General features: G+C 45.5%; 1 protein-coding gene across 7 annotated transcripts in view; it reads left to right on the forward strand.

Moving 5' to 3' along the window:
- AFDN (afadin, adherens junction formation factor) overlaps positions 1-23,321 on the forward strand; it is a 1,370,646-nt gene that overhangs the window by 1,001,288 nt on the left and 346,037 nt on the right. For all 7 annotated transcript variants that reach the window (XM_075339717.1, XM_075339721.1, XM_075339720.1 and 4 more), the window contains exon 24: positions 16,598-16,671. In XM_075339717.1, the coding sequence (XP_075195832.1) occupies positions 16,598-16,671 (74 nt within the window). The remainder of the gene's footprint in view (positions 1-16,597; positions 16,672-23,321) is intronic.

Genomic DNA, 23,321 nt, shown 5'->3' on the forward strand with positions numbered 1-23,321 from the left:
TGTATATATAATATATTATATATATATAACAGATTTGGCAAATGATGCCAGTAAACGGTTATCTTTGCTGGGATAACCATGAGTGCCAACCTCTTACAACTTAACCTCTTCTCATTCAATATGGTGATATCAGAACCAGCTACATGTACGCACTATTAGCATTAGTTAAGAGGCATAGCTATGGGTTCAGCTCAGAGGGGAGAAACATCTGAGTGGGGCCCTAACAAGGTAACCTTGATTACAACTACAGTGGTATAACCTAATCAGAAGTGTAGGGGAACCTCAGGAGATGAATGGGTTGTTACTTAAAGTCTTTATATATAGTTTACACCTATATTTCCAACTTATGGTGACATTATAGTGGTAGATATCAGTGTTGCATAACATGTAGTCAGTTACAGGGAAGTTAGAGATCTTGATTTACAAATAACATTTTTTCAGATGGTTGTTCACCTTTACAATCAGGCCCAGACCGACATAACTTCTTTCAGCCACGACTTGCCTGCAGAGCCCTATCCCCATCTATTCCCACTGCTGCCATGTGTCCCTATTACTGATCCTCTTAGTACCCCACATAATGTCCAGCACTGTGCCTCTTACAAAATAAAGTGCCTCCTTTGTGCCTTCTAGATGGTAACATTGCCTTGTTAATAAATTTTTTTTATGCACTGTGCAAGTGCCCTAGAAAACAATGCCCACATTTTGCCTTCTTTTAAGTAAAAATATCCCCAGTGAACCACCCCAGGGCCGTTGGGACTCTGTTCCAGGCGTTGGTTAATGGGATTATGTAACGGGGGGCCTATGCCCGTTCCCGTGGCCCTGGTGGTCGATGAAAATCAGTGTATAGTAAAAAAATAAATAAATACAAGTATTTTGTGACGCCACCTGCGGTTCCAGTATGGTTACTAGGGTTACAGGTCAGACCTCTGGGGCGATGGTTAGGCAGCCAGTTGTTTACGCTTCGCGTAAGTGAAGCGGGATTCCCAGGGCAGTTTTAGTAGTCTGCTCACAGATATGGCAGTTTTTCTTCACAGCCTTTTCAACTATCACTTTAGTGCAGCAGCCTATGGCTCCTCAGATAAGGGAAATAAAGTATGTCACACCAATTAATTAACTTTGACCAGGTTTTACTTGCAGGTGTTATTTAGGGTACAGTCTCTGATGTGACAGTTTTTGGTGATTTGGGAACAGTTCAGGATCTCCACACCAGGTGAGTTGAGAGACCTCCCTGCTGCGCTTTGTCTCTCCTTGGTCCTAGGCTGCCTAAAGCTATAATTTGAGGCTCTCTTTCTCTCTTCACCTGTATGGCAGGCATCAGGAGCTCCTCTAAGGGGCACTGCTGTACTCACTGCGGTCCCTAAGCTTTGTGAAGCGGCTTTGCCTTCAGTTGCTGCTGTGGCCCAGAGATCTGTAGTCTCCGTGGCCTATGGTCTTTATTGCTGGGCAGATTAGATCCCTCACAATCTCGGACGCTGGTGTCCGGTAGTCAGCGTTGTTCCTTGGGGATGAACCGGTCTGGCTCCACATCCCCGGTCACTCCTCTTTTGCCTCACTCCTGGATCCCTCAGTCTGTCTCACAGCTACTCATATGGGCTTAGCACAGCCCTCTCCTTCTTTATGTGCCCACAGTCCTCGCTCAAGCTCAATGGACAACGGTCTGTCTCTTTAAAGGAGACTTAACCTAAGCTCGGCTTGTAGAGCTCCCCCTCCAGGCCTGGAGCAGAAGGTGTTGTTTCTAGTATTACCTGATGTGGAAATCCTTCCCTGCCCAAGGTACAGGTATATCTGTGGCAACCGAACCCTGGGGTGCCACATTCATCCCTAGTTAAATCTAGTATTCCTGGACTGGAAACACAAACTTATAAAACATTAGCAACAATAAAGAACAGTACAAAGTCTAAAAAATAAAAATTACGAAAACCAGTAAAATGGAGAAATGCAGTCCTTCCACTGCAGGCTGTGAGTACTGTATACTGTATATAAAAAAGTTTTTGACCACTACCAGTCCTGTGGTTCACTGGTCCATATATAAATAAAGGTTCAAGAAAATGCAAACGTTCATGCAATCAGTCCTGCAGGCTCAATACGCTTTACGGTTACGGATTTACTTAGTTGCAATAAACAAACAAAGAATATATTTTTACATTTCCCTAACTACTACACTTTCTATTTAATACTCTTCTATATAACAGGATGGGGGCTGACCAAAGTTGCTACGGCTAGACCTATGCCATGCCTGTGTCTCAACTGGTCGGTGTGGTATACTGGCACCTAATGCTGGTGCTATGCGTGCATTGTCTATAAGTCTGCATGAGGTTCTACGCAATATTGGTATGCCTGAATGTCATCTTAGTCTTACCATAGGACTGACAAGTTCACCAATAGCAGGGTTCTCTGGTTCTACTGCGACAGGTGTCTTCTGGGTTCTTCTCGAACTTTGATAGATTCTTCCAGTCTTTCTGGGACTTCTACTGGTTGAGTGGTAGTCAATAATGGTACAATTATGGCTCCATTGTACTGAGGCCAACTTTCAGGAAAATCTCCAAGTACTGTTCGTATTTTCTTCTCTTTCTTTTCCTCTTAAGGTTGAGATATACAGGGGATGACTTCTTTTGGCTTCAACTGTTCAGGACATTTCTTAAGGTGGTCTCTAGAAACTGCCGCTGACGTCTTTCCCTTATCCTTGCTGATTAAGCAAATTTTCTTGTTGTCAAAGTTAGAGGGCAGTACTGTGTATGGTTCTGCTTCCCACTGGTCATCAAGCTCATGGGTTCTTCTTTTTCTTTTTAGAACCATTTCTCCAGGTATTAAGGGAGCAGCTGGTATACTCTTGTTATAATCTTTCTCTTGCCTTTCTCTAATTTGGTTTAAGCTTCTTTCTGCGCACTCCTGTACCTTTTTGTACTGCTCTTGGCGCTTAGTGTCCCAATCAGCTTCAGGTGAACTGGTTTCAGGAACAATTCCCAACTCTAGGTCAACTGGAAATTTCCCAGGTCTTGCCCTCATCAAGTACGCTGGCGTGCAATTGGTGGGACTCACAGGAATGTTGTTGTACATGTCCACTAAATCAGGCAACTTCTCCGGCCACATGCTTCTTTCTTCCAAGTGCAGGGTCTTCAACAGGTCCATGACCACCTGGTTCATTTTCTCACACATGCCGTTGGTCTGTGGGTGATTTGGTGTGGTTCGGGTGTTTTACAATCATACAGGTTAAAAAAAACTCCTGGAACACTTCAGCTTCGAACGCAGAACTTTGATCTGTCAACAGCTGTTCCGGGTACCTCTGTGGTCTGCAGAAGTAGGCTTGAAAGGTTCTCGCTGCGGTTCTTGCTGTCAAGTCCTTTACAAGTACTACCAACAGAAACCGGAAATAGTGGTCCACCAGGGATCTTCTGGGTGTCAATTTCACACATGGTCCAAGGCCACAAGTGCCAGTGGTTGCTTGGTGACAATTGGCTGTAGTGGAGCTCTTTCACTGTCACAGTCCTTTTTTCTCAGGTTGCATGGGCCACCGTTTCGGCACAAGTTCTCAATGGTGGTTCTCATGCCAACCCAAAAGAATCTGTTGCGTAACAGTACCTCAAACTTCTTCCACCCAAAGTGTTCTGCTCCATCATGGTACGCCTCCAGCACCATCTGAATATCTCTTTTTGGTACCACTATTTGCCACACCAGCAAATGGGTTCCGGGGGTTGATGCAATGTTTGCATAGCCTACCCCTGTAGATGAACAACCTGCTATTTTCCTTCCATAGGTGTTGCGCTTCCGATGGGGCATCTGGGCTAAAGCGGGCTTTACATGCTACGATATCGGTAATGAATTATCATCGGGGTTACGTTGTTTGTGATGCACATCCGGCGTCATTAACGATATCGCAGCATGTAACACTTATGTGCGACCTTAAACGATCGCAAAAGCGGCCAAAATCGTTTACCGCGGAGAGGTTCTCCAGAAACAAAAAATCATTTTCTTCCCATTAGTGATGTTGTTCCTTGTTCCTGAGGCACCACACGTCGCTTTGTGTGACACCGCAGGAGCGAGGAACATCTCCTACCAGGCCTACCAGGAGATCTTGCAAAGTTGCCGCCATTTTCGTGAAGTCCTTTATGAACTTCATTTAGTATCCTTCCAGCCCCAAGAATTGTCGTACCTCTTTGACGGTAATTGGCTTTGGCCGTTCTCTGATAGCAGTGACCTTTTCAGGGTCTGGTGCCACACCGTCCGCACTGACCACATGCCCAAGATACTGAACCTTCGGCTTCAGCAAATAGAATTTTGAAGGCTTTAGTGTCATACCAAACTTTGACAATGCTTCAAACACATCAGCTAGGTGCTCCAGATGTTCCTTATATGTCTTGGAATACACAATGACGTCATCAAGATATATTAGTACAGTCTCGAAGTTTCGGTGCCCCAGGCAACACTCCATCAGCCTCTGGAACATTCCTGGTGCATTGCAGAGTCCAAACGGCATGCTGTTGAACTCACACAGACCCAACGGTGTTGTGAATGTGGTCTTTTCCCAATCTTCTTCTGCCACGGAAACCTGCCAATACCCACTGGTAAGATCTAAGGTGGTAAAGAAATTAGCAGCTTTCAGTGCAGCCAGTGATTCCTCGATGCGGGGCAATGGGTAATCTTCCTTGTGTGTTATGCGGTTTATCTGCCTATAGTCAATAAACATCCTCATTGTGCCAACTTTCTTTCTTACTAGGACAAGTGGGGCTGCCCAGGGGCTACAACTATCTCTAATAACCCCAGCCTCCTTCATTTCCCATAACATATCTTTAGCACACTGATAGTGAGCTGGTGGTATAGGCCTGTATCTCTCTATTATAGGTGGATGGTCTCCTGTGGGTATGCGATGGTGTACCCCCATTATCCACCCCAAAGTTTAATGGATGCTTACTAAAGACCCGTTCATATTCCTGCACCACCCGATAAACTCTGTGTCTTTGGTAAGAAGGGGTGGGAATCAGTGCCGAAATGCAGCTTCTGACACCAGTCCTCCAGCTGTTCCTTGGAGCTGTTGTCCTCTGCCTGGTCGGATGGGGTCAAGGGTTCCACTATCTAGATTGAGTTGTTGTTGACAGTGGACAACTTGGCAACAGTAGCATATCTGGGCAGCTTGACCTCTTCCTCTCCACAGTTTAAAACTCGTACAGGTACCCACCCTTTGCGTACATCAACTACCCCCCTGGCTGTCAGGACTGTGGGCCTACTATCTGAGTACATGGGCTCTTCCATTGCCTGGTAATCCTGCCCTCTGTGGCCTATCGTTGCCTGACACCAAATTATCACTTCACTTCTTGGGGGTAACACAATGGGGAACGGGTCGCTTATTCGTACACTGCAGATTTCCCCACCAGACAACACTACCTGCTGTCTCCGCAGAAGTGCCTTGATCTCTTTCTGTAGGACCCTCTGCTGCCCGGCGCTGGCAGTTTCTGCAACCTGCTGGAGCAAGAAAAGAACTTCTAGACAATTTTCAATAAGGTGCAGGGTCTGTAGTCACAGGGACTTGCAGGCAGCGCCCTAATAGCCCGGTTCTTCAGGGTTATAAAGTCTAGACTCTGATGCTCCGTGACCCATAGACTCAGCTGTGTTTGATGGATTGGTGAATGTAGCCTCACAAGGAACTGTTCAATTAACATTTTATCCTCGTCCTGCACGCTTTCAGGGTCTACCTGCTTTACAGCCCGCAGCGCCTCCTGAAGGTTCAATGCATAATCCCGTATGCTATCCTGCGGCCTTTGTTTGCATTTGTAGAACCTCAATCTTAGCTCAGCTACAGTATTGGGTTTCAAAAGCAGTTTTTAAATTAACAAATATCTGGGTTATTGTCTTTTTATCTGTGTTCAGCCAGGATTTAACCTCACGCTCTGCTTCACCCGTCAGCTGCCCTAGCAAGATTGACACTTTTTGCTTGTCAGCTATAGAGTATATATCCAGGATATTGCACATCTTTTCTCTAATTTCAGCTAGGGTATTGGGTTCCCCAGCATATTGCGGTAACCATGCCACCCCCGGCACATACGGCAGAGCAAGCGGCATGATCGGGGCTTCAGGTGCTGCAGCTGCTCCAGCGGCATCAGCATCCTCTTGCGTCTCCATCCTCGCTGTGGCGCAGTTATGGCTGCCCAATTACAGTTCAGCACAGTCAATACACGACACATAGTACCTCTTGATTACGGGCACGGAAATCCTGTTCGTGACGCCCAAAAGCTGACCCGCCCCAGGGCTGTGGGGTACTCTGTTCTCGGTCTTTGTTAATGGTATTATGTCACGGGGGCCTGTGCCCGGTCCCGCAGCCCTGGTGGTTGCTGAAAGACAGTAAATAGTAAAAAAAATAAAAAAAAAAATAAAAGTATTTCATGATGCCACCTACGGTTCCAGTATGGCTACTGGGTCTGCAGGTCAGACCTCCGGGGCGATGGTTGGGCAGCCAGTTGTTTATGCTTCCCATAGGTGAAGCAAAATTCCCAGGGCAGATTTAGTAGTCTATTCACAGATATGGCATTTTTTCTTCACAGCTTTTTCAACTGTCACTTTAGTGCAGCAGCCTATGGCTCCTAAGATAAGGGAAATAAAGTATGCACACCAATTCATTTACTCTGACCAGGTTTTACTTGCAGGTATTATTTAGGGTACAGTCTCTGATGTGACTGTTTTTGTTGATCTGGGAACAGTTCAGGATCTCTACACCAGGTGAGTTGTGAGGCCTCCCTGCTGCGCTGTGTCTCTCCTTGGTCCTAGGCTGCCTAGAGCTATACCTTGACCCTCTCTTTCTCTCTTCACCTGTATGGCAGGCGGCGGGAGCTCTTCTAAAGGGCATTGCTGTGCTCGCTGTGGTCCCTAAGCTCTGTAAAGTGGCTTTGCCTTCAAGTGCTGATGCGGCCAGGAGATCTGTAGTCTCCCTGGCCTCCGGTCTTTATTGCTGGGCAGATTAGATCCCTCACAATCTCGGACGCTGGTGTCTGGTAGTCAGCGCTGTTTCTCGAGGATGAACAGGTCTGGCTCCACCTCTCTGATGACTCCTCTTTTGCCTCACTCCTGGATCTCTGTCTGTCTCACAGCTACCCGTATGGGCTTAGCACAGCCCTCTCCATCTTTATGTGCTCACAGTCCTTGCTCGAGCTCAACTGACAACTGTCAGACTCCGCCTCCAGACCTGGATTTAAAGGGGACTTTACCTGAGCTCGGCTTGTAGGGCTCTCCCTCCAGGCCTGGAGTGGAAGGTGTTGTTTGTGGTATTACCTGATGTGGAGATCCTTCCCTGCCCCAGGTAGAGGTATATCTGTGGAAACTGAACCCTGGGGTGCCACATACCCTTTTCACAATACACTGAGTGCCCTTACAACAATAATGCTTACGTGCCCACAGCTCCCACATTAATACACAGCATGATTATTTTATTATTATTATTTATAGAGCACCACTGATTCCATGGTGTGCTGTACATGAGAAAGGGTTACATACAGAATACATATACAAGTTACAATAGACAAACTGGTACATAGGCAAGAGGACCCTGCACTTACAGGCTTACATTCTATAGGATTTTGGGGAGGAGACAATAGGTGGGGTGTAGATCGGGCGGCAGTTCCACACAGTGGTGAGGCAGTAGCTGTGGTGGTGGTGAAGCAGTGGGGTCATTGAAGATTATAGGCATTTATGAACAGATGAGTTTTTACGTTCAATTTGAAGCTTGCAAGTGTAGGAGATAGTCTGACATGTTGAGGTAGGGAACTCTAGAAGACAGGGGATGCTCTGGAGAAGTCTTGGAGGCGGTTGCATGAGGAGAGAAGAAGATCTTGGGAGGACCGGAGATTACGTCTTTGAGTGTAGTGGGAGATTAGTTCAGAGATATATGGAGAAGACAAATTGTGGATGGCTTTGTAGGTCAGTGTTATGCGGGCGTCACACGGTACGATATATCGGGCAATATGTCGTCTGGGTCACATCGTTAGTGACGCACATCCGGCATCGTTTGATATATCATAGCGTGTGACAGCTACGAGCGACAGTGAATGAGCAAAAATACTCACCTTATCGTTGCTCGTTGACACGTCGCTCAGTTTCAAAATGTTGTTTTTTCTTCTGTGCTCCGGTTGTTCATCGTTCCCGGGGCAGCACATTTCGCTCCATGTGACACCTCGGGAACGATGAACTGCAGCTTACCTGCAGCCGCCGGCAATGCAGAAGGAAAGAGGTGGGCGGGATGTTTACGTTTATCTCCGCCCCTCCGCTTCTATTGGCCGGCCGCTGTGTGACGTCACTGTGACGCCGAACGTCCCTTTCCCTTCAGGAAGAGGATATTCGCCACCCTCAGCGAGGTCGCTCAGCAGGTAAGTGCGTGTGACGGAGGTTAACGACTTTTTGCGCCACGGACAACAAATTGCCTGTGACGCACAAACGATGGGGGCAGGTACGATCGCTTGTGCGATCGCACGATAGATTGTACCGTGTGACGCCCGCATTAGTAGTTTGAATTGGATAAGGTGGAAGATTGGGAGCCAGTGGAGGGATTTGCAGAGAGGAGAAGTGGAGTGGTATTGAGGAGAGAGGTGGATCAGTCGGGCGGCAGAATTAAGTATGGACTGGAGAGAGGCATGCGTGTTAGCAGGGAGAAGTATTTCAGGCACAAAGAACAATGAGCTTCACATGTTTGGATTATTTATCTCTTTTTCCAGCCTTTTCTGACTAATTAAGACCCTCCCCAAACTTGTGAACAGCACTCATACTTGGTCAACATGGGAAAGACAAAGGAGCATTCCAAGGCCATCAGAGACAAGATCGTGGAGGGTCACAAGGCTGGCAAGGGGTTCAAAACCCTGTCCAAGGAGTTGGGCCTACCTGTCTCCACTGTTGGGAGCATCATCCGGAAGTGGAAGGCTTGTGGAACTACTGTTAGCCTTCCACGGCCTGGACAGCCTTTGAAAGTTTCCACCCTTGCCGAGGCCAGGCTTGTCCGAAGAGTCAAGGCTAACCAAGGACAACAAGGAAGGAGCTCCGGGAAGATCTCATGGCAGTGGGGACATTGGTTTCAGTCAATACCATAAGTAACGTACTCCACCGCAATGGTCTCCGTTCCAGACGAGCCCGTAAGGTACCTTTACTTTCAAAGCGTCATGTCAAGGCTCGTCTACAGTTTGCTCATGATCACTTGGAGGACTGTGAGACAGACTGGTTCAAGGTTCTCTGGTCTGATGAGACCAAGATCGAGATCTTTGGTGCCAACCACAAACGTGACGTTTGGAGACTGGATGGCACTGCATATGACCCCAAGAATACCATCCCTACAGTCAAGCATGGTGGTGGCAGCATCATGCTGTGGGGCTGTTTCTCAGCCAAGGGGCCTGGCCATCTGGTCCGCATCCATGGGAAGATGGATAGCACGGCCTACCTGGAGATTTTGGCCAAGAACCTCCGCTCCTCCATCAAGGATCTTAAGATGGGTTGTCATTTCATCTTCCAACAAGACAACGACCCAAAGCACACAGCCAAGAAAACCAAGGCCTGGTTCAAGAGGGAAAAAATCAAGGTGTTGCAGTGGCCTAGTCAGTCTCCTGACCTTAACCCAATTGAAAACTTGTGGAAGGAGCTCAAGATTAAAGTCCACATGAGACACCCAAAGAACCTAGATAACTTGGAGAAGATCTGCATGGAGGAGTGGGCCAAGATAACTCCAGAGACCTGTGCCGGCCTGATCAGGTCTTATAAAAGACGACTATTAGCTGTAATTGCAAACAAGGGTTATTCCACAAAATATTAAACCTAGGGGTTGAATAATAATTGACCCACACTTTTATGTTGAAAATTTATTAAAATTTAACTGAGCAACATAACTTGTTGGTTTGTAAGATTTATGCATCTGTTAATAAATCCTGCTCTTGTTTGAAGTTTGCAGGCTCTAACTTATTTGCATCTTATCAAACCTTCTAAATCTGTAGGGGGTTGAATACTACTTGTAGGCACTGTATATATGTGTGTTTATGTATATATATATATATATATATATATATATATATATATATGTGCATATATGTGGAATGACATACTTAAAAAAAAAAAGTGTGAAACAACTGAAAATATGTCTTATATTCTAGGTTCTTTAAAGTAGCCACCTTTTGCTTTGATTACTGCTTTGCACACTCTTGACATTCTCTTGATGAGTTTCAAGAGGTGGTCACCGGAAATGGTCTTGAAGGAGTTCCCAGAGATGCTTAGTCCTTGTTGGCCCTTTTGCCTTCACTCTGCGGTCCAGCTCACCCCAAACCATCTTGATTGGGTTCAGGTCTGGTGACTGTGGAGGCCAGGTCATTTGGCGTAGCACCCCATCACTATCCTTCTTAGTTAAATAGCCCTTGCTCAGCCTGGAGGTGTGTTTGGGGTCATTGTCCTGTTGAGAAATAAATGATGGTCCAACTAAACGCAAACCGGATTGAATAGAATGCCGCTGCAAGATGCTGTGGTAGCCATGCTGGTTTAGTATGCCTTCAATTTTGAATAAATCCCAACAGTGTCACCAGTAAAGCACCCCCACACCGTCACACCTCCTCCTCCATGCTTCACGGTGGGAACCAGGTATGTAGAGTCCATCCGTTCACCTTTTCTACAAAAACACGGTGGTTGGATCCAAAGATCTCAAATTTGGACTCGTCAGACCAAAGTACAGATTTCGACTGGTCTAATGTCCATTCCTTGTGTTCTTTAGCCCAAACAAGTCTCTTCTGCTTGGTGCCTGTCCTTAGCAGTGGTTTCCTAGCAGCTATTTTACCATGAAGGCCTACTGCACAAAGTATCCTCTTAAGGGCTGCTTCTCACTTGCGAGTTTCTCGCAGTAGAGCAATGCGAGAAAATCTCGCATTGGAATCGGACACATGTTAGTGAATGATTCAGCTCTCATCTGCGATTTTTTTTCTCAGTCCGAATTGGACTGAGAAAAAAATCGCAGCATGCTGCTTTTTTGCGAGTTTCTACTGCGAGTTTCTCCAATGCAAGTCTATGGGAGCGTGTAAAAAATCGGATGTCACGGGACAGCACTCACACCATCCTAGTGACATCCGATTTTCTAAATACATTTCTCGCATGTTTCCTAAAACACTGGAAATGAGTGATGTCACAATATCTGTCAATCACTATTCTCTGTCAGTCGGTCTCTCCCTCTCGGTCTCTATTCTCTCTATGTCGGTCCGTCACTATCTCTGTCCCTCTCTCACAGTCTGTCGTCATTTTCCCCTCCTCTCTCATACTCACCGTTCCCCGATCTCCGGCGCGGCGCTGCACGGCTTTCTCACTGCTGCGGCGGCTTTTACTATTTTGAAAAAGCCGGCCACTCATTAAACAATCTCGTATTCCCTGCTTTCCCCGCCCACAGGCGCCTATGATTGGTTGCAGTGAGACACGCCCCCACGCTGAGTGACAAGTGTCTCACTGCACCCAATCACAGCAGCCGGTGGGCGGGTCTATACTGTGCAGTGAAATAAATAAATAATTTAAAAAAATGGCGTGCGGTCCCCCCCAATTTTAATACCAGCCAGATAAAGCCATACGGCTGAAGGCTGGTATTCTCAGGATGGGGAGCTCCACGTTATGGGGAGCCCCCCAGCCTAACAATATCAGCCAGCAGCCGCCCAGAATTGCCGCATACATTGTATGTGACAGTTCTGGGACTGTACCCGGCTCTTCCCGATTTGCCCTGGTGCGTTGGCAAATCGGGGTAATAAGGAGTTAATGGCAGCCCATAGCTGCCACTAAATCCTAGATTAATCATGTCAGGCGTCTATGAGACACCCTCCATGATTAATCTGTAAGTTACAGTAAATAAAAACACACACATGAAAAAATCCTTTATTAGAAATAAAAAACACAAACACATTCCCTCATTACCAATTTAATAAGCCCCAAAAAGCCCTCCATATCCGGCGTACTCCACGGACCTCCAGCGTCGCTTCCAGCATGAAGGTGACAGGAGCTGCAGAAGACACCGCCGCTCGGGTCACCTCCAAGCAGCAACTGAGGTGAGTAGTGCGATCGGCTGAGCTGTTACTGAGGTTACCCGCTGTCACTGTTGGAGGATCCAGCGGTGGCCGCGATTAACCTCAGTGACAGCTCAGCTGATCGCGCTACTCACCTCAGTTGCTGCTTGGAGGTGACCGGAGCGGCGGTGTCTTCTGCAGCTCCTGTCACCTTCATGCTGGAAGCGACGCTGGAGGTCCGTGGAGTACGCCGGATATGGAGGGCTTTTTGGGGCTTATTAAATTGGTAATGAGGGAATGTGTTTGTGTTTTTTATTTCTAATAAAGGATTTTTTCATGTGTGTGTGTTTATTTACTGTAACTTACAGATTAATCATGGAGGGTGTCTCATAGACGCCTGACATGATTAATCTAGGATTTAGTGGCAGCTATGGGCTGCCATTAACTCCTTATTACCCCGATTTGCCAACGCACCAGGGCAAATCGGGAAGAGCCAGGTACAGTCCCAGAACTGTCGCATATAATGTATGCGGCAATTCTGGGCGGCTGCTGGCTGATATTGTTAGGCTGTGGGGCTCCCCATAACGTGGAGCTCCCCATCCTGAGAATACCAGCCTTCAGCCGTATGGCTTTATCTGGCTGGTATTAAAATTGGGGGGGACCGCACGCCATTTTTTTTAATTATTTATTTCACTGCACAGTATAGACCCGCCCACCGGCTGCTGTGATTGGGTGCAGTGAGACACCTGTCACTCAGCGTGGGGGCGTGTCTCACTGCAACCAATCATAGGCGCCTGTGGGCGGGGAAAGCAGGGAATACGAGATTGTTTAATGAGCGGCCGGCTTTTTCAAAATAGTAAAAGCCGCCGCAGCAGTGAGAAAGCCGTGCCGCGCCGCGCCGGAGATCGGTGAGTATGAGAGAGGGCTGCTAACTTCAGTCACTCGGGGGGATTAGTGGTCACCGGTGAGCCCTTCACTGGTGACCGCTAATCAGGACGCGGCACAGACAGAGCCGCAGCATGACAATGAAGTCGGGTTAAGTTCACCCGAGTTCATTCTGATTGTGCGACTCTGTCTGTCTGCTGTCATCTGCCATTCAGCTCTGCTACATGGCTGTCTGTGTCTGCTGTCAGCGGCCATGTAGCAGCGCTGCATGGCAGATGACATAGTAAAAAATACGCATTACACACGCATTACACACGCTAGTAAAATCATTAATTTATTCAGAAATAGCATCGCACTTGCGTTGCACTCGCACCTAACGTGAACTAAAATCAGCCGAGTTTTTTTCAGCCCAGTCGGACCGATTTTACTCGCATGGATGTGTTTCCACCCTAATAGTTGTTCTAGAGATGAGAAGGTGTGTCCAAACTTTTGGTCTGTACGAATATATATATATATATATATATATATATAAAAATATGCACTGAACAAGAATAGAAACACAACACTTGTTTTTGCTTTCACTTTTCATGAGCTAAACTCTAAGATCTGCAGTGGATGTTAGAGACCTTACACTCCTCTACCTTACATTTGAGGATGCCTCACAGAGGCTTGATAGGGTTTAGGTCCAAAGAGATGCTTGGCCAATCCAGCACCTTTGCCTTACGTTTATTTAGCAAGGCATTTGTTGTCTTGGAGGTGTATTTAGGGTCGTTATTATGTTGGAATACTGCCCTGTCACCCAGTTTCCGAAGGGAGAGAATCATGCATTACTTCAGTATGTGAATGTACATGTTGGCGATCATGGTTCCCTCAATGAACTGTAGCGCCCCACAGCCGGCAGCACTCACACAACCCTAAACCATGACAATATGCTTGACTGTAAGCAAGACACACTTGTCTTTGTACTTGTCACCTGGTTGCTGCCACACATGCTTGACATGTTTATTTTGGTCTCATCAGACCACATGAAATGGTGCAAGTAATCCCCATCCTAAAGGCCACTTTACACACAGAAATAAATCTTTGGCAGATCTGTGGTAGTGAAATCATGGACATATTGTTCCATATGTACACAGCCACAAACCTCGCACTGATTGTCCACAATTTCACTGCAACCACAGATCTGCCACAGATTTATCTCTGTGTAAAGTGGCCTGTAGTCTGCATGTCTTCATCAAACAGAGCTTTCTCGTACATTATTTTTAAAAAAGGCTTCATTCTTGGACAAAACCCATGCAGGTTAATTTTGTGTAGCGTTTGGTCTGAGCACTGACCGGCTGATCTCCCTTTAACTTCTGCAGCAATGCTGACAGCACTCATACGTCTATTTTGAAAAGACAACCTCTGTATATGACACTGAGCACGTTCACTCAACCCCTTTTGTCGACCATGGTGAGGTCTGTTCTGAGTGGAACCTGTCTAGTGTAGGGTCTTGATCACTGTGCTGCAGCTTTATTTCAGGGTGTTGGCAATCTTTTTTGTAGCCTAAGCCATCTTAAAGTAGAGCAACAATTCTTAATTTCAGGTCCTCAGTAGAGTTCAGCGAGTACATAACTATTCATACTCGCTATACTCATAACGAGTACTGTATACTACACGCGTATTTATTCCGAATAGCATGTGTAATGCAAGTCAATGGGGAAAAATTCGCAAAGTAACAAGTAACTCGAATGCCGTACTATTCATACGAGTACCGAATAGTGCAGAATTCGGGTTACTCGTTACTTTGCGAGTATTCCCCATTGGCTTGCATTGCACCTGCTATTCGGAATGAATATGAGAGTAGTAGACAGTACTTGTTATGAGTATAGCGAGTATGAATAGTTAGGTACTCGCTCAACTCTAATCCTCATAGAATTCTATGCCATGAGGCGCCATGTAGAACTTCCAGTGACCAATATGAGAGTGTGTGAGTGATAACACCAAATTTAACACCTCTGCTACCCTTTTAACACCTGAAACCTTGTAACCGTAATCAATCACATGACACTGGGAAGGGAAAATGACTAATAGGGCACAACTTGGCCATTTTCACTCAGTAGTGTACTCAAGTTTGTTGCTAGTGGTTTAGATATTAATGGCTGTGTGTTATTTAGAGGGCATCAAATTTACACTGTTATACATGCTGTACACTGAGTACTTCACATTGTATTAACCCCTTCACGACCATGGACGGATATATCCGTCATGGAGCGTGTCCCGTTAAGCCCCGCCCCCTGCCGCGGGCAGGCGGCGTTGATCGGCACACATAGCTGTTTTGAACAGCTGACATGTGTGCCTGCATGTTACGAGTGGAATCGCATTCCACCCGTAACATTAACCCCTTACATCTCGCTGCCAAAGTCTGGCAGCAAGATGTATATACGCGCGGTGAAGATTTTCACTTGCCGCCGCCCCCACCGGAAGTCACGTGAGTTTTGGTGGTTGCCATCGTAGCACAGGGTCATGTGATGACGCCTGCAGCTATAATGTTTCACTTTCGTTTTCCCTCGGCCGGGAGCAGAGAGAAACGGGAAGTGACTGTATCTGCAGTTTATAGCTGTATAGCTATGATCAGCAGATAGATAAGAGCGATCGGATTGCTGATCGCTATAGCCCCCTAGGGGGACTAGTAAAATAAAAAAAAAGTAAAAAAAAAGTTTTAAAAAATAAAAAAACCCTAAAAGTTCAAATCACCCCCCTTCCCCGCCATTGAAAATTAAAGGGTTAAAAAATAAATAAATATACACATATTTGGTATCGCAGCGTTCAGAAATGCCCGATTTATCAAAATATGAAATCAATTAATCTGATTGGTAAACGGCGTAGTGGCAAAAAAAATTCCAAACGCCAAAATTACGTTTTTTGGTCGCCACAAGTTTTACGCAAAATGCAATAACAGGCGATCAAAATGTAGTATCTGCGCATAAATGGTACCATTAGAAACGACAGCTCGAGACGCAAAAAATAAGCCACCACTGAGCCATAGATTCCAAAAAATGAGAACTCTACGGTTTTCGGAAAATGGCGCAAAACGTACGCCACTTTTATTGGACAAGCTTGTGAATTTTATACATGTTTGGTATCTACAAACTCGCACCGACCTCAGGCATCATACCCACACATCAGTTTTACCATATAGTGAACACAGTGAATAAAACATCCCAAAAACTATTGTGCCATCACACTTTTTTTGCAGTTTTTCCACACTTGGAATTGTTTGCTGTTTTTTCCAGTACACCATATGGTAAAACTTATGGTTTAATTTAAAAGTACAACTTGTCCCGCAAAAAAACAAACCCTCATATGGCAAGGTTGACGGAAAAATAAAAATATTACGGCTCTCGGAAGCAGGGGAGCAAAAAACAAAAACGGAAAGTGCCCCGGGGCTAAAGGGGTTAAAGTGTCATAACTTTAGTGTTATCCCATAAAGAGAGATAATAAAATATTTACAAAATTGGGAGGGGTTGTATTCACTTTTGTGATTTATGTGTGTATGTATCAACTGTCTAATGCAATAGACTAATATTTGCAACACTTAGTAGAGAGAAACCTGCAGTATGTGTTTGTAAAGATCAGATTGTCTGATATGTAGCTTTACTAATTGCGCCATGCAAGTGTAGAATGGAAATCAGGCTATGAATTTTTGGACAAATGTTTGTCTTGATTCTTTTTTTGTTCTTAAATTCTAGGATGGGCGTCTTGCAGCAGGAGATCAACTGCTTAGTGTGGATGGAAGAAGTTTGGTGGGATTGTCTCAAGAACGGTAATACTATTGAAGTGTTAACATTTTGCCATGAAAAGTGTATTTGCAGGTGGTGGTATGGCTAATACCTAGAGCATTTTTTTTAAGTTTTTTGTTATTTCACCTATACTAATTTATTGTTGGTTCTTCTTTATTGTATATTAGTTGAGACATTGTAATCTTTTACCACTGTGTGGCAGTGTTTCTCGGGTTATATGAATTATGATTTGATCTATACATATATTATGGTGTTTGACCATTGATAATGATTGGTGATTATTGTTTATATGAATACTTACAATTTGTGCCGGTATATTTAGTTACAGACCTGTTTGAGGAGCAACCCTTGCTTACAATTTTTTTTTTTTTTTTCCAATTGAAAGTTTTATTGAATTTTAGCAGAATACATTAAAAGAACATCTATCCATGCTGTAACAGATGATGCGAATCAAAAGTCTATGTGACACAACACATTCGCAGACTTCATAACAGAAAATAGATGATTGGTATAATGCATGGGTAGTCAATTTAAACCTCAGAAAACAATAAAAGAAAAACAAGAGTTTAAGAAAAGAGGCAGTCACGATGTATAGAAAAGAAAGGATGAGTCAGAAAAAGAGGAGGGAAGATAAAGAGTAGAACATGTCGGCCGGGTCTAATACATTGTCCGTTGTACCAAAACTTGTCGTAAGGGTGATGTATGTTGTCTGAAGGAGACACTGCCAAAGGGCCTAACTTTCTGGAGATTAAATTAGTTCAAGAAATTTTTTGCCCGAAAGGAATGATTCCCATTGAAACCATTTAGTGGCTGTCTCTACCGTCTGTCCGCGCGACTGGGCCATCACCATTTCCATGCGGTGGATCATGTTCACCTCCATTACCCACTCGTCTAGCGTAGGGGGGGCAGGATCTTTCCAACGCCGTGGAAGCACTGTTTTGGCTGCCTGAAGGAGGTGACCTAAGAGGGATTTTTTATAAGCCTTTTCCGATACATTAAAGATGTACAATAGGACTGCCTCTGGGCGGCTAGGAACTGTGATACTGGTGACCTCCTGAATGGCTGTCAAAACTTTATTCCAAAAGACCGCCAAGCTCGGGCAGTACCACCAGATGTGGGACATGGTGCCCCCATGTGCTCCACAACGCCAACAGGTTTCAGGTACTTCGGGACACCATACATGGAGCAACGTTGGGACCCTGTACCACCTGGAAATTATTTTGTAGCTGGTTTCTTGCATCCTGGTGGCAACCACGGACCTGTGGGTCAGACTGAAACAGCGTTCCCACAGATTTCCAGGGAACGACTGATTTAGCTCTACCTCCCATGTTGCGCAAAAGCGAGGAAGAGATACCTCTGCCGTGCTAGTTATGATCTTGTATATTTTTAATATTGCGTGACGTGTATCGGAGGATCCGGTACAAAGGTTTTCAAAAGGTGTTTTGGGAGTGGGGTGAGCCACGACAGTGTCCTGTGAGATTATGAAATGTTTGAGTTGGGCATATTCAAAATGGAACCGCAATTTGAAATTACGATTTTCCACAATCTCCAGGAGTGGTAGGAGGGATCCCCTCGGGGCCACTTGGTTCAATCTCAAGGGGCTCTGTTTCGTACTTCCCAGAAAGTTGGTGGATGATGCCCCCGCTAAAAATTATGGGTTATCGGTTAATGGCATAAGGGGTCTTCTGGACTGAATCAGGCGATTGTGTGATGATGTAGAGTGTACAGTTTTCAATGTTTGTTTAGTGCTGTAGGACATTTCAATCTTATGTTTGGTAAGGAGTGGCCAGGTCCACGGCAGGGTCGGCACTGATAAGGGGCATATTTCCTGTGCTAGACAAACCCAGAGCTTAGACCTAGAGCTATGTAAAAGGTCCAGGACTCTGGCATGTGCGACCGCCATGTAATACCGCCTGCAATCGGGTAACCCCACTCCTCCTGCGTTCTTGGTCCTAGTTGAGACGCTGCTTCTGAGGCAAGCGAGCTTCTTTGACCAAACAAACTGATTAAAAAGGCGCTGCATCTTGGCCCAGTAGGCTGCCGGGACGTAGACCGGGACCGTCTGTATCAAGTACAGCAATCTTGGCAAGGCTGTCATCCTGAGGGCGCTAATCCTGCCAAACCATGAAAGAGTGCCTTTTTGCCATGAGGTTAAGTCTCCCTCAAGTCTTGACAGGAAACTTTGATAATTTAATTGAAAGAGTCTGGACAGATCAGATGGAATGTTGATGCCCAAGTATCCAATGCTGCCATGGGGTGGCCATCTAAAGGGGAAGTTTGGTTTTATAGCATTTACCGTCGTTTGGGGCAGGGTTATATTCAGGGCCTCTGATTTATCAAAATTAATTTTAAAATTGGAGCACTTGCTAAAACGGTTTAGTTCCACCATTAGGGACGGAAGAGATGTGAGGGGGTTACAGAGGTACAGTCATGGCCAAAAGTTTTGAGAATGCTACAAATATTAATTTTTACAAAGTCTACTGCTTAAGTTTTTCTAATGGCAATTTGCATATACTCCAGAATGTCATAAAGATTGTTCAGCTTAACAGCAATTACTTGCAAAGTCAATATTGGCTAAGAAAATGAACTTCAACCCCCAAAACACATTTCAACAGCATTGCATTCCTGCCTTAAAAGGAGCAGCTAACATTGTTTTAGTGATTGTTCCATTAACACAGGTGTGGGTGTTGATGAGGACAGGGCTGGCGATCAATCAGTCATGATTAAGTAAGAATGACACCACTGGACACTTTAAAAGGAGGCTGGTGCTTGGTATCATTGTTTCTCTTCAGTTAACCATGGTTATCTCTAAAGAAACACGTGCAGCCATCATTGCTCTGCACAAAAATGGCCTAACAGGGAAGAGTATTGCAGCTACAAAGATTGCACCTCAGTCAACAATCTATCGCATCATCAAGAGAGCTTCCATTGTTGCCAAAAAGGCTCCAGGGCGCCCAAGAAGGACCAGCAAACACCAGGACCGTATCTTAAAACTGTTTCAGCTGCGGGATCGGACTACCAGCAGTGCCGAGCTAGCTCAGCAATGGCAGCAGGCTGGTGTGATTGCTTCTGCACACACTGTGAGGTGGAGATTCTTTGAGCAAACCCTGGTTTCAAGGAGGGCAGCAAAGAAGCCACTTCTCTCCAGAAAAAACATCAGGGACCGACTGATATTCTGCAAAAGGTATAGGGAGTGGACTGCTGAGGACTGGGGTAAAGTCATTTTCTCAGATAAATCCCCTTTTCGATTGTTTGGGACATCTGGAAAACAGCTTATTAGGAGAAGAAGAGGTGAGCGCTACCACCAGTCTTGTCTGATACCAACTATTAAGCATCCTGAAACGATTCATGTGTGGGGTTGCTTCTCAGCCAAGGGAATCGGCTCACTCACAGTCTTGCCTAAAAACACATCCATGAATAAAGAATGGTACCAGAATGTCCTCCAAGAGCAACTTCTCCCAACTGTCCAAGAGCTGTTTGGCGCCCAACAATGCCTTTTCCAGCATGATGGAGCACCTTGCCATAAAGCAAAGGTGATCACTAAATGGCTCATGGAACAAAACATAGAGATTTTGGGTCCATGGCCTGGAAACTCCCCAGATCTTAATCCCATTGGGAACTTGTGGGCAATCATCAAGAGACGGGTGGAAAAACAAAAACCAGCAAATTCTGGCAAAATGCAAGCATTCCTTATGCAAGAATGGACAGGTATCAGTCAGGATTTGGTCCAGAAGTTGATTGAGAGCATGCCAGGGAGAATTGCAGAGGTCTTGAAGAAGAAGGGTCAACACTGCAAATATTCACTTGCTGCATTAAATCATTCTAACTGTCAATATAACCTTTTGGTACTCATAATATGATTGCAATTATATTTCTGTATGTGATGTAAACATCAGACAAACACAATTAAAAAACAGAGGGTAACAGATCATGTGAAAAAATAATTTTGGTGTCATTCTCAAAACTTTTGGCCATGACTGTATATAAGGAGATCGTCGACAAAAGCGGCGCATTTATGCTCCCGATTGGCGATCCTAATTCCCTGTATATCCGGGTTGGTCCGAATGGCCAACAAGAAGTGTTCCATGACCAAGATATATAGTAGAGGTGACAGGGGACACCCTTGCCGGGTCCCGTTATGGATGGAGAAGGGTCTCGACAGAGTGCCATTGATTTTAAGATATGCAGTCGTGGAATGATATAGGGCCATAATCCTAGACGAAAAAACTGGCCCCAGGCCCATGTGGTCCAGTGTCTGTGAAAGCGTCTGCCAGGAGACTCTGTCAAAAGCCTTCTCGGCATCCAGAGATAATAACATTAGGGAAAGTTTTTTAGTGTGTGCGTGATGGATTAGATCCAGGGTCTTTATTGTATTGTCCCTTGCATCCCTGCCCGGGACAAATCCGACCTGGTCTAAATGAATCAGGTCAGGGAGCCAAGTCTATTTGCCAAAGGTTTGGCATAGATTTTTAAATCTACATTAAGGAGTGAGATCGGTCTAAATTTGCTACATGCCGTGGGGTCTTTTCCTGCCTTACGGAGCAGAGAGATATGGGCCGTGGTGGAGTGGGGCGGGAAATGGGCCGAGTCAGAAATTGAATTGAAAGAGAGAAGCATTAAGAGTGCTAACTGTTCTGAAAAGGATTTATAAAATTTGGCGGGGAACCCGTCAGGTCCAGGACTCTTGTTACCAGGTGTATCGCGAATCACCGCCACAAATCCTCCAGTGCAAATGGGCTTTCCAAGTCTTCAATTATAGAGCTATTAAGACGTTTAAAAGGTGAGGGCATTGAGGGGCTGCCAACACTCGGCTCAGGGGGCTTGACAGGCAGATTATATAGCTTGGAATAAAAATCATGAAAGGTATTGGAGATGTCAGGGGTGGCATAAAGTAGTTTGTCACGTGAGTTCTTGTTGCAGGGAATGAGGGTATGGGCTTTCCCTTCTCTCAACGCATTAGCCAACAATCTGCCTGGCTTATCCCCAAACTCATAAAACCTCCCCCTACCCACCTGAAGTATGCGCTTATATGAGGAATCTAACAGTTTTTTTACATCTATCCTAGCTTGTAAATTTGCGACCGATAAGGATCGCTTGTGAACGAGCTCCAGTTCAGAAACCCTATGGAGAGCTTTAACTATGTCTTGGGCTCTTTCTTTTTTAATTCGGGACCCATGCTTAATAAAAATTCCTCGCAGGACACACTTCAATGCTTCCCACTTATAAGTGTGGGCTGTGTCATCCGCTGGAGTGGTCCTCTATGAACCTTGTGATAAAGGTCTGAACATCTGTAGCATAGAGCTCATCCAGCAGCAACTACTCATTCAGCCGCCACGTCCCCTTAGGTGCCGAGAGAGAGGGAAGTGCAATCGTACAATAGACCGGCGCGTGGTCAGACCACAGTATGTTATCCATCCCAGTATGTTGGATCCAGGGGAGAGCATTATGTTGTAGTAGTATGTAGTCTATACGACTATACGAGTCTTGTGTATGGGAGTAGAAGCTATAGTCTCTGTCCGATGGGTGTTTCAGTCTCCATGTGTCAAACAGTTGAATGCGCAATAAAGCTTTTTTGATGCGTTTAATGATAGTGTATGCAATGCTGGATTTCCCCCTGGAATTGTCCAATGTGGGGTCTAGGGTGACATTAAGGTCACCGCATAGAATTGCTGTACCTTGTATCAAAGGAATCGCGGTGTCGACCAAACGAGCAATAAAGCTGTTCTGCTTTTGATTTGGGGCGTATGCATTAATTATTGTGAATGTTTGGTCCCCCACCTTCAGTGAGAGGATAATATATCTTCCAAGACTATCTGTCGTGCACTTTAAAATTTGATGTGGGAGGGATTTATGGATGGCTATTGTCACACCCTTAGAACGGGAGTCTGGGTTGTGTGAGGATACCCATGTCTGGTAATATTTATTTTTAAGAATGGGGGCATGTCCTTGTTTGAAGTGGGACTCCTGGAAACACACTATTCTCACCTTCCGTTTATGAAGGTGGTAGAGTATCTGTGTCCGTTTCTCCGGAACATTGAGGCCCCTGGCATTAAAAGAAGCGATCGTTAGGTCCGCCATCTATAAGAAAGTGAGACATTAGAGATATATAAGAGAGGGGATCGAACACGATCAGCCCGGCCGCCGGAAGTAAAGAGAAGAAAAGACTTGAGAAGGGTAGAGTGTAGCAGGGAAAAAACAAAAAGAACAGCAGGTATAAATACCTGCACAATAGTCTAAGTCCGAACAAACGTTCCTAGGGAACATATTCACCTCATCGAGGCTGGACAGAGGATCCCAACCTATTTGGGGAAAAAAGATGTCAGACATAGCCGAGCAGAGCTCTAGATATACTGAAAACATTAAAGATAACCATAAACACCGGCAAAGGTATCAAATGCTTATGCAATACGGGCGATGAGTAGATTGTAGGGCAACAGGGAAAGGTCATTTAACTTAAATAACTGTAGGTAATATAGGTCATATAGGTCATAAAGGCGCACGCAGCCTCCAAGCTTATCTATGTCCGCTGCCGAGGTCGACCTGCCCCACGGCCCCGTTCTCCTCTCAGTGGCAGCCCCCTGTTGGGCCCGGAAGATGGAACCGGCCTGGAAGAGATGGCTCTTCCCCTGGGGACCCAAGGTTGAAGCAGGGTGGTTGGCCAGGCTGCGATAGA

This window comes from Anomaloglossus baeobatrachus, chromosome 3, assembly GCF_048569485.1.
Source record: "Anomaloglossus baeobatrachus isolate aAnoBae1 chromosome 3, aAnoBae1.hap1, whole genome shotgun sequence".
Classification (NCBI taxonomy): Eukaryota; Metazoa; Chordata; class Amphibia; order Anura; family Aromobatidae; genus Anomaloglossus; species Anomaloglossus baeobatrachus.